This window comes from Eretmochelys imbricata, chromosome 6 (assembly GCF_965152235.1).
Source record: "Eretmochelys imbricata isolate rEreImb1 chromosome 6, rEreImb1.hap1, whole genome shotgun sequence".
Classification (NCBI taxonomy): Eukaryota; Metazoa; Chordata; order Testudines; family Cheloniidae; genus Eretmochelys; species Eretmochelys imbricata.
The window spans coordinates 127,086,572-127,100,605 of NC_135577.1; the positions used below are offsets into that span (position 1 = coordinate 127,086,572).

At 37.9% G+C, this 14,034-nt stretch overlaps 1 protein-coding gene across 2 annotated transcripts in view; it reads left to right on the top strand.

Moving 5' to 3' along the window:
- NIN (ninein) overlaps window positions 1–11,724 on the top strand; it is a 90,495-nt gene extending 78,771 nt beyond the window's left edge. Inside the window, exons 27-29 of one of the 2 annotated variants that reach the window (XM_077819670.1) lie at window positions 2,375–2,575; window positions 8,945–9,058; window positions 11,258–11,724. In XM_077819670.1, coding sequence (XP_077675796.1) covers window positions 2,375–2,575; window positions 8,945–9,058; window positions 11,258–11,467 — 525 coding nt within the window. In that variant the 3' untranslated portion in view covers window positions 11,468–11,724. Of the gene's footprint in view, window positions 1–2,374; window positions 2,576–6,202; window positions 6,657–8,944; window positions 9,059–11,257 lie in introns of those variants that run through there. The other variant, XM_077819669.1, reaches the window with a different exon arrangement.
- The last annotated feature ends 2,310 nt before the right edge of the window (window positions 11,725–14,034 follow it).

The window sequence follows — 14,034 nt, forward strand, 5'->3', positions numbered from 1 at the left end:
TTCACTGAACTGCCGGGCACTTTTAAATGTGTTCAGACTACATGACATCCTTAACCTTTTAAGGAGTGCAGCTCTGGCTCCTCTTTCCCCAGGAGATTAGCATGGCAAAAGATCATACTTCGTTTTTTTTCTATCTAGATAAACAACGTTTCATTGCCTTTAGTCTCTTGAGATACTGCTAACATCTGTGCCCATGATCTAGATTCCTCCATTAGCAATTACTGTGTTTCATTGTGTCCTATTAACTGAAATGCTTTTATGATCAATCCTGTCAGATCCGCAGAGAATATAGATAGAATTCTTTCTTAGCCTGTATTTTGGAGAAAGGAGGAGATTAGCCCTTGAACACTGTTTATTTGATTCAGGAGAAAGCTCTGATTCTCCTGTAGAAAATAAATACACAGGGCTTGTCTATACTGAGAACACTGTGTAACTTCCTTTTTTCCTGCACCAGAGCAGCCCAAGGCGAAAGCCGTAGCATAGACAGGGCATAGGAGTTCGTACCACTATGGTTCCCAATATAGACACGCCCAAGGAGTAAAACCACAAATATTAGCTGACGCATCCTTCTTAATCACACCACTTGGGAGGGAAGAAGCAAAATCATGTTTGCAGAACTAAAAAACCACAAACACCTTACTCAAGAGACTAGTGCAGGTGTTTTGAGGTGTCAGGTTAATTATACATCCTTGTAAGAAGCTATTGTATATCCAATAGATTAACAGGAATAGAGCCATTTCAATCTTCTTCAGATGCATGTTGGTCTTTTTAAAATCTTAGTATCTTGACTGTGTGGTTTTGTTTCTTTCAAATATCACAAATGATTCTAGTTATAAACTAACTTTGCCTGGAATTTTGTTTTAACATTTTTCCAGACATTAACAATTGAATTTAAACATAAATAATCACATGTTGAATTGTGTGGGTATTTAAAAACAAAATAAATTACTTCTAATCTGTAAACTTGTCAGACAACTCCCAGCTGAGATTTCCATGTTTGTAATGTGATCGTGCCAGCAATCACATTGCAGTCTTGCCCTCATCTGAGCAGTGTCATCCCATTGCTTGAAAGCAGTACTTTGTCAGAATGAGAGAGAGAAGTCAGAACCTCTCAGGCCAAGTCCTCGCTAGTTGTTCTGGTAGTATGCCATATTGGTTAAGGAAGTGATTCCTGTGGCCTCCCTTCTCCTTCCTCATCCCCCCCAACATATTTATATGCAAAAAGGCCTAGTTTAGGCACTGTTATACTGGCATAAAAGTGCTTTGGACAGTATAGCTTAGTTCACTTCGGGAACTGGTATAAATTATAACTGGAAAAGCACTTTTTTGTGGGTATAAGCTGTCTACGCAAGGAGGGTTTGCTGGTATAGCTATGCTGCCAAACCTCTTTTAGGACAGACAAGGCATCAGGTTTTGATGGTAAAAAAACCTCTTCAGATTGTTAAACACACCCATATCTGAAGGAACCCCTCCAAGACTCCATTTCTGTACACGGAAGTAGACTTGTTGTTCGACTGATGGCAATCTCTGCCTGTAGCCGGAGGCATCACTTGAGTAACTGAGAATATAAAGGCTTCAGTTTTTCCAGCATTTAGGGGTAAATATAAAAAATGAAGCTTTCGTCACACAAATCTGAATGGGATATAATGAGTAGCATTATATGACTTAAATTCCACATGCACTGAGCTGAAAACATCCTACTCTGTGTTTTCCTTTTGGAAAATGGCTTTTGGCATATTAATGAAATTCCATTAAACTAGAGATGCATCCCCAACCAAAACCACATATCTGAGCACTTCTGAACTTTGGGAAAGCTTTGAATCAGAATGGAGTCAAGCCAATAATTGCACATCTTCCTTTTGCTAAGCCCCTGCTTGGTTGTTTTTGCTGTGCCTTAATACTAAACTTACAGCTGGTGCTGTTAAGATCAAGTTTAAACAAAATTAATACTGAAGTTAAAAATAACCAATGACTCATTTAGGTTTGACAGGCTCTTACCAGTAACTAGCCTAAATTTTAAACTGGGCCCAGGAAAATGTGGATCAACGTTCATATTTCTTTAGACTAAAACACAAACCCGCATGCATTTTTTCCTTGTGGAAAATGCACAAAGCTTTGTTAACCTCATGACGTTTTACTGCGGGTAAAAAATAACGCTGTTGCCGAATAGTTAACACCGCGCATGTCTTCGCCATCAGATCAAGTCTGTTTGACTCGGTTATACAGAAAAAGAGCTTGCTGAAGACTTGAAGCTGGTTTCTAGTAGGGTCCTGTAGCATATGCTAGTAAATAGCTACTTACTAAATAGCTCTTTTGGTTGGTCTGAAGTGTAAACATCATCGCTTCTAATGGCTGGTTTTATCTGATTACTCAGATGCTACACTCGAGCTCCAATGTGATGCTTAGCCAATCCCAGCATTCTCGAGAGCTGCAGCAGCTCCAGCAGCAAGGCTGTACTATGGTGCCTAAGGAGCAGTTCCTGCAACTTCAACATCAGCTACAGCAGGCAGAGAGGAGGAGTCACCGACTGCAGGAGGAACTTGAAAATAGACCCTCTGAAACCAACATGCCACAGGTACAACTCTCTTTACTGTGCAGCTTCGGAGTTAGAAAATGTATTTGATTAACCATCCTGTTTTTTCCATTCTGATGTGATCCTTTCTCTGTTTATGCCAGTTCAAAAATAATGGTATCTTCCTAATACAAATATCTGTATAACATGTCCTCATTTTGCATGTCATTTGACTGAGACCATAGCTTAATTGTGCAGTCTTTCTAATTTTCCTGAGTTTTAACCATTCCCGTCTAGATATTACTAGCTTTCTCCTTTTGATTTGACAGTGTACTGTTTTTATTTATATTTTTAATATGTGATCAAGTATGAAACTATACAGTTTTAAAGGTACAGTACCACTATAAATTGCACAAGCATCTGTATCTAAACCATGCAGAACTAGCAAAGTATATTACTGCCACATGGAGTCCAGGTGTGTCAAATGTTGCCTGACATAATACAGACACTTAACAAACCCACTTCTGAAAGTGTAACTGCAGCTTCTTTATCATCAGGTCATAGGAGGAGACATTCTGGAAGGTGGCGTTATGATAACATTTTTATATCATTGCCATTTCTGAAGGAAAATTCAAAATGTATTTTCAAGACTAAACTGCAGCCACCATTCACATGGGGTGGGATTTTCAATGCAGTTGTCATCCAGTTTCTTTACTATTTGAACATTAAAGCATAACCCAAATGTGTAAGAAGTGTGTTATAGGAGATAATGCAGAAGCACTGGTATGAAATCTGGCATTTCCAGTGTAAACTACAGTTTGGGGAGTTTATCTCTGCCACTTTAAATTGCTTCAGAAGCAAAAGAGGTACCCAAAGGACTGGTCTCTGCCTTATAGGTAAACCGGAATGTTTGCCTGACTTCCTTTTATGGAAGGAGGTAAAGCTTCAGATAATGTTGATTAAAAAATACTACTGTAAATGCTTCCCCTATATCTCTTAAACACAAAAGCTTCCATTAAAACACAATCTTACACTCAAAGTAGACTAAGCTCTGTAGCATTTTTCTTTAAAACCTTGGGCTTTCAAAAATTGAAAAAAATTAAGTTAGGAAGAGCCTTTGAACATGCTCAGTTTATTTGTGTTTTTATGTAGCAATAGTGTTTTAAGTTTCATGGGGTAAGAAACTTGTTGTTATGCTATCTCTTCGGAATGATTTGAGAAGGTGAGGGGACCCTTCATCATTGTTTACAAGAGTAGAAAGGGCATCCTGGGAGAAGCAGTTACAACACAGTGTACTTTTTCAGCATAAAAACAATGAAAATCAATTCATAACTGTATCTTTTGGGGACTCACTCATATGTAGGCTCTTTACAGACTGGGTTGGGGTGAAAGGGATAGCTCTATTGAAAAATTCATACTCCTGCCAAGTGCCATGTACTTCAATGGACTCTTTCAACAAAAATGACAAACCTCTTCGGTGATGCTTTTTTTTTTTTTAAGGCATCAAATATTTAAGGATGAGACACATCATCCAAAAGCAGGGAACCTAAAGGCAAGCACAGCAGGATGAATTAAATACAAATGATATAGCATGTAAGGTCTTCTGTCAGGCACTCTGATGACGAAGAAAAGGCAATGTTACCACATGTTAAGGTCTTTGGTGACAAAGAAGAGTGTGAAAGGTAGAGTGTAAGGTTTAGTTTGAAATTTTGTTATTTAAAAGCAAACAAAAAAAGGCAGGAAAAAAGCAATCTTATAGCAGCTTCTGCAAGTTAACATACTGTGAACTGTCTTAGAGTACGTAAGGTTGGTTGTTTTTTTGAAAACAAGAAAAAGTTTTTAATTATTTGAGAGCTCATCAAGCATAAACTAGCTACATGCTATAAACAGTAGTTCTGCAGGTGAATAATGTGTAAATCTTTCCTGTTTATCTCTGCAAGGCCTTGAAAACTGCATTGAATTAGATTTTAAAAATCAATCTAGTTAAACCTGTGCAAATCTCCGTTATAGATGTACTTAAAACCTGTTTATTCCTTTCTTATAGTGATATAGCTTAAGCAAACTAAATTGATATACAAAAAGAGTTACACCAGCTCTACTGCATCTACAATAAGGGTTCACATGGGTTTAACTAGATTGATATTTTAAAATCAATTTTGTTAAAGCAGAGCGCTTTTTCAGTATGGTCAAGGCCTATATCTTTGTCAGCTGCTTCTCGTTCAGCACAAGATAGAACATTCCTTTGTGAAAACACCTTGCTTTTTTTTCTTAGTTGATTCCTAGGGTAAACGTTTAGTTGAAAGCTTATTTACGTTTCAATGTCGCCTTTAGCATCTTGAAAACTTGCGTCATATCCCCTCTCCACCGTCATTTCACCAGTGAGTACAACCCCAGATTTTCCATGCTATCTGTATACATTTAACCCATCCAGTCCTGGTGTTACTCCTGCTGCTGCACTCCTACAGAACTCTTCTAGCTCCAAGGCCTTTCTCTAATAAGGAGCCTAAAATTAGGTACAGTAAATATGCATACAAGTAGAGCAATGGTGATAAACTTTGTGTTTGAGTTGTACTGTATGCCCCTTTTCTGTCCCAGTTGTATTTGCTTTTTTGGTTACAGCCATGTTCTGTCCTGGTTCCATCTGTAATCGCTCTCAAGCTGGTGCCCTTCAAGATCACTGGTTTTGTACTCATGACTTCAAGTTGTCTAAATTGAAACTCTTGAGCCGTTTGTTACTCACACTAACCTGTCTACACCTTTCTGAACTCTAGATCCTTCATCTACATGATTTTTATTTTTTGGCCTTTCTGGATGTTGAGGGCAAACTTTGATACTTTCCTCTGTCACTTATACTACAGACAGAATTGGAAATATTAGCCCTATAGCAATCCCTGAACTTCTTTCACCTCCTCCTCCATATACAGTAACCCATCACCTAACCAGTTCTTTTTCCATATGTTTTAGAATCTGCGCTTGTTTAATGCCACGCTTTCTAACATGCACTGATCTGTCCAAAATACTTTAAAAAATTGATTGTCCCTCACTTTATCCCTGTGTGGACACAGTATAAACGCCAAAAAGCTTCCTCCAGATTGTTTTTTGAATTTGAAAAATTTAAACTGCAATTTATTGTAGTGAAACTCCTTTCAGAATACAGTTTTAGTCTAGAGCCAATTTGTGTGTCCCAGATATAGACTCTTTACAAACTAGGTTTATAATGGAAATGCTGAGAACTCTTTCTAATGTAGTTGAATTGGACTACACCCTTCAAGCCGATGCTGCGAGTCTCCCAAAAATATTGAGACTATATACATGTTGTGGCAGCTGTATTTCTCTAACCAGAAGTTTACAGCTTCACTTTTTCTAGTTAGCAACTGCATAAAGTTAATTGACATTCCCCACCCCAAAAAAATTTCCTGACAAAATTGATGTTGGTGAGCCATCTGAAGAGTCCTTACACCTAGAAAACGCTTTCTGAATGTCTTCACAATTACATTTGTGTAGTACTTGTACAAATATTTAGAAAAATGTAATTTGTGATTCTCTGCATGCTGTGTGATGACTGTTGCTTTTGTTTGTTTTGCTTTGCTTGTTTAGGTGGTGGTGGTTTACTTTAATAGCAGTATATGTATTTAAAAAAAAAAAATCTTGATATCAGGGTGAAGTGTCCCACTTGCCTTCTTTCTCTAGGCCTTGCTACCGGAGCAGCGAGCAGTGCATGCAGATTCCTACAGGAGGATTGGGCACCTCTGAAAGCTTGGCTGCTAATGATCTCATTCCTTACAGTGATAAACTTACTTACACTCAAACTGGCATAAGCTGAGAAATTTGAGGATCAAATTATTCTGTGCTTTAAAAAAAAAAAAAAAAAAAAAAAAGCCTCTACAGTATTATGTTTTTCCTATTTATTTGTGCAGAACCTATTCCGTGAAGAAAATTCACAAGCGGTCGTTTTCAATTTGTTACAAACCCTTTTTATTTATGTTATTTAAATTGTTGACTTGTTCATTGTGGAAAGAAATACACTATTTTTCTCAAACGGTTGTAACTATTTTTATCAAAAGGTACTAATTTTTATATATAAGATTCAAAGAAAATCTGGGTTATTTATATTGAGTTTTGTACAAGATGTATAAACTTTTTAACAGGGAAAGATGACACTTCTTGATGTACCTGAGAAATAAAATGTTTTAAATATAATGGTGTGTCTCTGTCTTGCTAATGTATCATACTCACTACAGTATTTCAGCTTTTCTAAACAAAAACTTTTGGCCAAAATATTTATATCACTGTTCTCTGATATTGTGGATGGGAACTATTGCATAGTATGTAATAACACGGACCCACATTCTGTCCTCGACTTGAGTGGGAGTTGCACGTACATTTTTAGCAAGAGTTGCATGTGCACATTTGATGAAGGAATTGGGCCTCAAGCATCCACTTCCTGTGTAGTGTTGGATTTAAAAACTTGGACAAAAATGTAGTATCTGTAAATGACTGAAGTCCATCTTTGAATCACAATTCTTCGTATTCCCACGTTTCCCAGCAGTTACTGTTTTTAAGCTAGACTTCAGCATTATTTTAACAGATGTGTATAAACATTTACAGCATTATAGCCTGGCTCTTGTCTACTTGGAGTACAAGCTGTGTGAAACTTTTTTTTTTTTTTAACAAAACTCTGTCCTGACTCACTGAGGTTTACATCTTTTGAATGGACCTGACCTGCTCTGAGTCCATTTCCTCACTTCCTGTAACTTCAGGAGAAGGTTTTATGGATTCATATACTAATCAGGTAAAACGTAGTTTTAATTGGTGTTCTCAAATTCATTTGAACACACAACTCAGAGATAATAAACCAGAGCAAACAAAAAAATAGCTGCAGAGACCTGTATGTTTTGAGAGACAAGTTGGGTGAGGTAATATCTTTTACTGGACCAAGTTCTTTTGGTGAAAGAGGTAAATTTTCAGGCCCCTCAGAGCTTATTTTCAAAAGCTTGACTCTTTCACCAATGGAAGTTGGTCCAGTAAAATATATTACCTCACCGCCTCGTGTGTCTCACATCCTGAGACCACAGCAGCTACAACACCGCATACAGTTATGCTTGTCTAATTATTCACTTCATGCATGAACAGCCAAACAAAAGTATTTACGAACTATGTTTGAGTATCTCACTAAACCTAAAAAAAGATAGATGAAAGTATTTTGGCTGGGACTTGTTATGGTAAGTTCTACTTACTGCTAGATTTTAAATCCCTCTGGAAAAGTCCCCAGTCCTACTACATTATATATTGCTTCCTACATGATATGTAATTCTGAAATAGTTTTTAACGATATATAAAATCCCTTCTATTGAGATCCTTCTGGAGCTTCTTCAGGTAAAATGTAATTCTATTTGCAATTCCCTCCGTAATGGAATCGATTCATAAAATTTTAAACAAATAAGCAACTATTCTCCTCCGGAAAAAAAATACACCCTCCTCCAGCCTCCCATTAATGCCCCACCCCATGTAAGAAAGTGGCTTGCTTACGGGCCCCTTCAAGGTTCAGTATTTTATCAAAGTGACTCTTGGCTAACACCCACTCAGATGTCTTTGTAGGTAGAAACTGGCATTTAAAGTAACATTGCTTGTATTTCCTTTCCTATGACTGCTAATTACCAAAATGTCTCCAAATACCTTTCTTTGTGATCTGCTGCCTCCTCTTTCCAACTGCTCCAGGGAAATCGCAATGCAGTCTGATTTTTGCAGGCATTCTCATTGCAGTAAATTATTGTGTTTCCCCTGGCTTGTGAGTTACATTGCTGAAGAAAACTGGCAAAAGGAGGCTGATTACTAACATTTCTGAATAACCAGAAGCCTGTAATCTACAGCTATAATAAAGAAAGCAAACTTTGAGGAAGTAGCAAATCCCACCATTTATTTTTAAAGATTGAAGATTGTGGGGATTATTTGAAGTTAAGGAGACACTGTCAAACTTTAAGCCCTAAAGTTTCAGTTTACTAAAAATATTTTACAAAATAAAAATATGTTCATATGATTTTTATTCCCTTGCAGTAGTGAACCCAAACACAGCAGAACTTTGTCTAGAGCATGAGAACCAAAAGTGAAAACCATCAGGTCTGATTTTCATTCCCCAGGCTGAGTGAAAAGAAAAAAGTAAATATGAAAGTAAACTAGATTGGTTAAATCTTAATAATCTAAGGTATTGCTAAATAGAACTCTAAAAATTATTTTAATGTTGACCGGGTCCCTTTGGAGTAAGTGCATAAATATTTGCCTACACTAACTGCATAACAGCTGTGAGCCCATCTTTTAAAGCAGACTTATCTTGGCCACCAAATCTGTCTCCCAGCCTGGTATCACTTGAGAGAAGACAAATAACAATTGATTTGTCTTTGTGATTTAACTCTCACATAACTGTTCACCTTTTAGGGGGGCCATGCTCAGCTTCTAAAGATGATGGAAGAACGTATGATGGATGTTGAGCAGAAATTGAAGCTTGTGAAGAGGCTTCTCCAAGATAAAGTGAACCAACTGAAAGAACAAGTAAGCCTTACCATTCCTCTCCTGGGATCACACATACCTTGTGTACACAACTTAAGCGAGCAAAGTATGCCAGATTCTACTTTTGTTCAAAGTAGATTGTAAAAGCCCTTTTATGGTTTTGATCTAAAACACCACACGCTTGACTAAAGATTCTGGGTTGAGCATCCATAATTTGTTGTTAATTGACTGGGAATTATGATTGTTCAGTACCTTGCAAGACCTAAAACTGGGAAACAAACCTCTCCAATTTGGGAGAAGGATCCTAACTGAAGAGTGGTTGTACATGGGGTAAGGGGAAGAACAAGGTACTTTCCCAAAGATTACACTTTGGAGATATTCCTTCCCAAGGATTTATAGCACAATGCAGGGGAAAAACTTACCCAGACAAACAGCATGTTCTTTGCTCCTGTTTTCCTTTATTAGGATACAAGCGTTTTCTGAATTACCTAAATGTTCATATCTTCTTCCCTGTTGGAAAAAATAAAAATGCCCATGAATTCCAGTGAGCTTTTTAGCAGTCTCACTAAATAAATTACACTAACATTCAAGTTTATTTCACAGTTCAGGGGTGAAAAGTGTACAAATAAGATCTCTTATTTGAGATATAATAGATGAGAACTGGCAAATGCAATGCCTGTAGATTGGTATATTGAGCATGGATGTGTACTTAACTTTCCTCACCACGTCACAAATGTTGTGTTCCCTTTCAATGCACGTAGGAGTTCACGGTGAGTGAAAATCCATCCCCAAAATAAGATTTTAAGTCTTGTATATGATTTACTTAACTTATATTAATTCTACATTCAGTCAGACAATTTACATTTTGGGGATGTATTATTAAATCAGGTTACTTGAGGGGAAACTGAAAATACTTTCCTTAGTGAATAGTCAACACATTTATTAAAAAATGCAATTTTTTTGTTGGCATATTAGATTTAAATAGCTGAGACAATTTGTTCCTACCTCATATTTCCCTCATGACAGAATCTATCCACTCAAAGCTGGAGACAACCGATTTTAATTAAATTTAGTCCCACAGAGGCAGCTTCACTATACAAGTGGATGAACTGCATCTTAAACCCAACAAAGCTTCCAAAGATTCAAAACACAAGTTGCTAGAGGAGTCAAAAAAACTAAGATCTCCCCTTCGTCGGGAGATAAGGTGGTCTCCGGGTTCACTTATTTTAATTTTATTTAATTTTTACTGATCTCTTTTGAGAGGAGCAGGGACTGGTAGACATCTCCAGGAGTGGCAGAGAGGACTTTCTTGAGCAGTGAGTGAGTAGAAGGAAGATAAGAAGACAACTGGTCTCCAGAAAGATTTGAGATATCTGGTAGTGAATTTGCCAGGCAGATTAATATGGCCAAGCATATGGCTAACCATTAAATTCAAGTACATAGTCTTTGGCCAGAAGAGAATCCTGAGCAGACCAAGCTAGTTGTTCAAGTGAACAAGGGATTTGGGACAACAGTGCTGTGGAAGGCCCAGGCAGGAGGAATTATTGTCATTGGTGGGCTCATCCCTGGAGTCACAGTTGCAGCTGGACTCTCCTGTAAAGTGGCAGGCCAACAGATTTTACTTACCCACCCATCAGGGAAATGCAGTACTGACAGACAGGGTCCAGCTGCCCTTACCATAGCCCCAAATCATCCACAACAGAGCTGTTCTCTAAGAAATAAAGACAGAGTACTGGTGTACTTCACTCACTTGTATAGGGGAAGCCCGTAGTCCAGAACTTTCCATCACAGCTGTATCTATGGGACATGCCTAATTGCAGTAGTCTCCCACTCTGGGCTGATGGGTTCTTGTGTATGAGAATTTACCCAGCCTTAAAGAATGGGGGCATGATTCTACAAACACTTTTATGTACTAGCTGCATAAGCAAGGGTTTGCAGATCTTGATTTGTGGACCCATAATATCTCTCTCATATCTGATCTTCTGCACAAGCTCTTTCCACCTTCAAGATACTAGTAGTGCCCATAAACATCAGGAAATGTTTCATTTATAACACGTGAAAATATCCAATTTGGTATATCCTTTTATTGTGGATGATTTCATATAATCATGCACTACATGAATGCATGGATGAGGGTGCTCACAATAAACTGAACCAGCAGCTTGCCTAAACACAGCACTGCTTTCACTTGTATCTCTTCATACATAAAAAGCTGGGAGTAACTTTTATATATATATTTAGCTTTCCAAGAATACTAAAGCAGATGCAATGGTTAAGGATCTCTATGTTGAGAACGCACAATTGCTGAAAGCTCTGGAGATGACAGAACAGCGACAGAAAACTGCTGAGAAGAAAAACTACTTCTTAGAAGAAAAGATTGCCAACCTCAGTAAAATAGTTAAGAACCTGGCATCACCATCTTTGAATTGTACATCTCAACTAAGGTCATAGCAAAGCCATACATATATTCAAAAGCTCTCTTGCACTTTACTGAAATGTTAAGATTTCAACTTCTCACTGTGCTGCCTTTTTGTATTATAGATGTTCGTTAACAGAGGTCTCAAAGTAGATAGTTTAAAGTTAAAACCTAAACTGGTAGCTGCCAACAAACTTCTGATTGCGTTCCTAAACCACCTTCCTGCCCAGTTTTTGTCAAACTACCCTATTCAGGATTGTAGAAAAGATTTGGATCTGTGATTCTATGTAACTTAACTGCTTTATTTTTAAATATAAACTCTGAATTTATTGTAGTGAATTAATTTGGTAACCCACGCCTATATTGAAACCTAGGTCTAAGGTGAACCTTTGCAACTCAGGTCTCAGTTAAACTTTTAAAACATTCTAAGCCTATGTATAATAGTTTAAAGTCTAAACTCAACAGATCATCTGGGTCATCTCTAGATATCATTCTCAGAATAATCCATATTAGGAAACAGACTTCATCTGTTTCCTATATACTGCAAATAGATTCTGGAGTTTCCCTAAAGCAGTATGCTTCAACTGATGCACTAGACGTCTAGCCCAGTTGATCAATGGCTGTTTCTTTCCAGGGTTCAACTTCCCTAGTGGTGGTTAAAACTTGGTAAATAGAATGCTGCCATCTAACTAAACATAGCAGTATCTAATCCTGAAAAATGTCCCATGTGGTGAGTGTGACAATGACTTACACAGTTGCAATTAAACACTCCTTTACAAATATATTTGGGGCCTTAAATTAAAACAGAGGAACAATCTCCAAACAGAAGGTGATGTGGCTTCTACTTGAATATTTTTTAACTAAACAAAGCACTGAAATGTATGTATGGAATAATCCTGTATTGGCAGGAGAATGGAGAAGAGGACCTACATAAACCTTAGTCTGTAATATCTATGGCAATGATCCTGCAATGGGGTCTACTAACATGGACCTCTGATGACCATACATACTTCTATTTGGTGTCAGTGGGACACTCGACCAACAGGTCTCTGCTAGTGGATCCTGCTACAGGATCTGAGTTTGTGACTGTAAGAAGTTATATTTGAGGTCACCTCAGCAACTTGGAATGATAGCCTCAACTAGCTTCCTGCACTACTATAAATACAGAACTTAATGTCTGTGTATGAAGATGACCACTTATTCAAGCTTTAAGAAACCTTGTTTATGAAAAGAATGATAAACCAAACTGTATTATCTAATATGACCAGATAAAAATAGACTTAAGACCATAAGATTTTTAAAATGTTAATGTGAATTTAATACTGGTGAGAGGGGCCAGGATAAGACTGGAAAATGTGTTGTGATTGGCACAGTCTGTATGAGGGCTGAAGGATCGATTGATCAAGGTGAGAGGGGCCAGTTTGGCAGCAGTAGTGGGATTTGAAGGAAGGGTTAAACATGTTCAAACTATGTATTCAACCCCTTGTCTCTGAGACTGCTAACAAGATGCCAGTTACAGTAGTGTTTGTGACATGCAACTGTCCACTAGGAACTGAAATGAGGCTGCCAATTCACTTGCCATAAGCCACTAGCCAGCCTGCAGAGAATGACTTTCAGTTTATACTGATTTAGCCAGGTGAAACACTGATTTAGAAAGCCAGTGAAGCACTGGCAAGACTGTTATACCTAAAAGTTTACCTATTAATTGGAGGGTGGAGGGATTGGATAATAGATACATGGTTTCAGAGTAACAGCCGTGTTAGTCTGTCTTCGCAAAAAGAAAAGGAGTACTTGTGGCACCTTAGAGACTAACCAATTTATTTGAGCATGAGCTTTCGTGAGCTACAGCTCACTTCATCGGATGCATACCGTGGAAACTGCAGAAGATATTATATACAGACAGAGACCATGAAACAATACCTCCTCCCACCCCACTGTCCTGCTGGTAATAGCTTATCTAAAGTGATCATCAAGTTGGGCCATTTCCAGCACAAATCCAGGTTTGTGAAGAGAGTGGTCACTTTGGATGGGCTATTACCAGCAGGAGAGTGAGTTTGTGGGGGGGGGGGAGGAGGGTGAGAAAACCTGGATTTGTGCTGGAAATGGCCCAACTTGATGATCACTTTAGATAAGCTATTACCAGCAGGACAGTGGGGTGGGAGGAAGTATTGTTTCATGGACTCTGTGTGTATATAATATCTTCTGCAGTTTCCACGGTATGCATCCGATGAAGTGAGCTGTAGCTCACGAAAGCTCATGCTAAAATAAATTGGTTAGTCTCTAAGGTGCCACAAGTACTCCTTTTCTAGATACATGGTGTGACCCTTTCCCTGTACTGCTAGTCTGCTCAATTCCTTTATGCAGGCAATATTGTAAATGTTACAAGAATCCAGAGAGATTTGTTTTCTTCCTGTGTACAGGAATGGCGCATAAGGACACGGCAGAGAAAATAATCACCATGAATGCATGTCTGATGACAGAAAATTCTGCACTGTTTTCCTGTTGAAAGGGTGCAATGAATATACAGGGTTTTATTTAAAAACAAAAATCAAAACAAAAATCAGCTTGCAACTCTTAAAACTTTACTAAGATTTGTTCAATA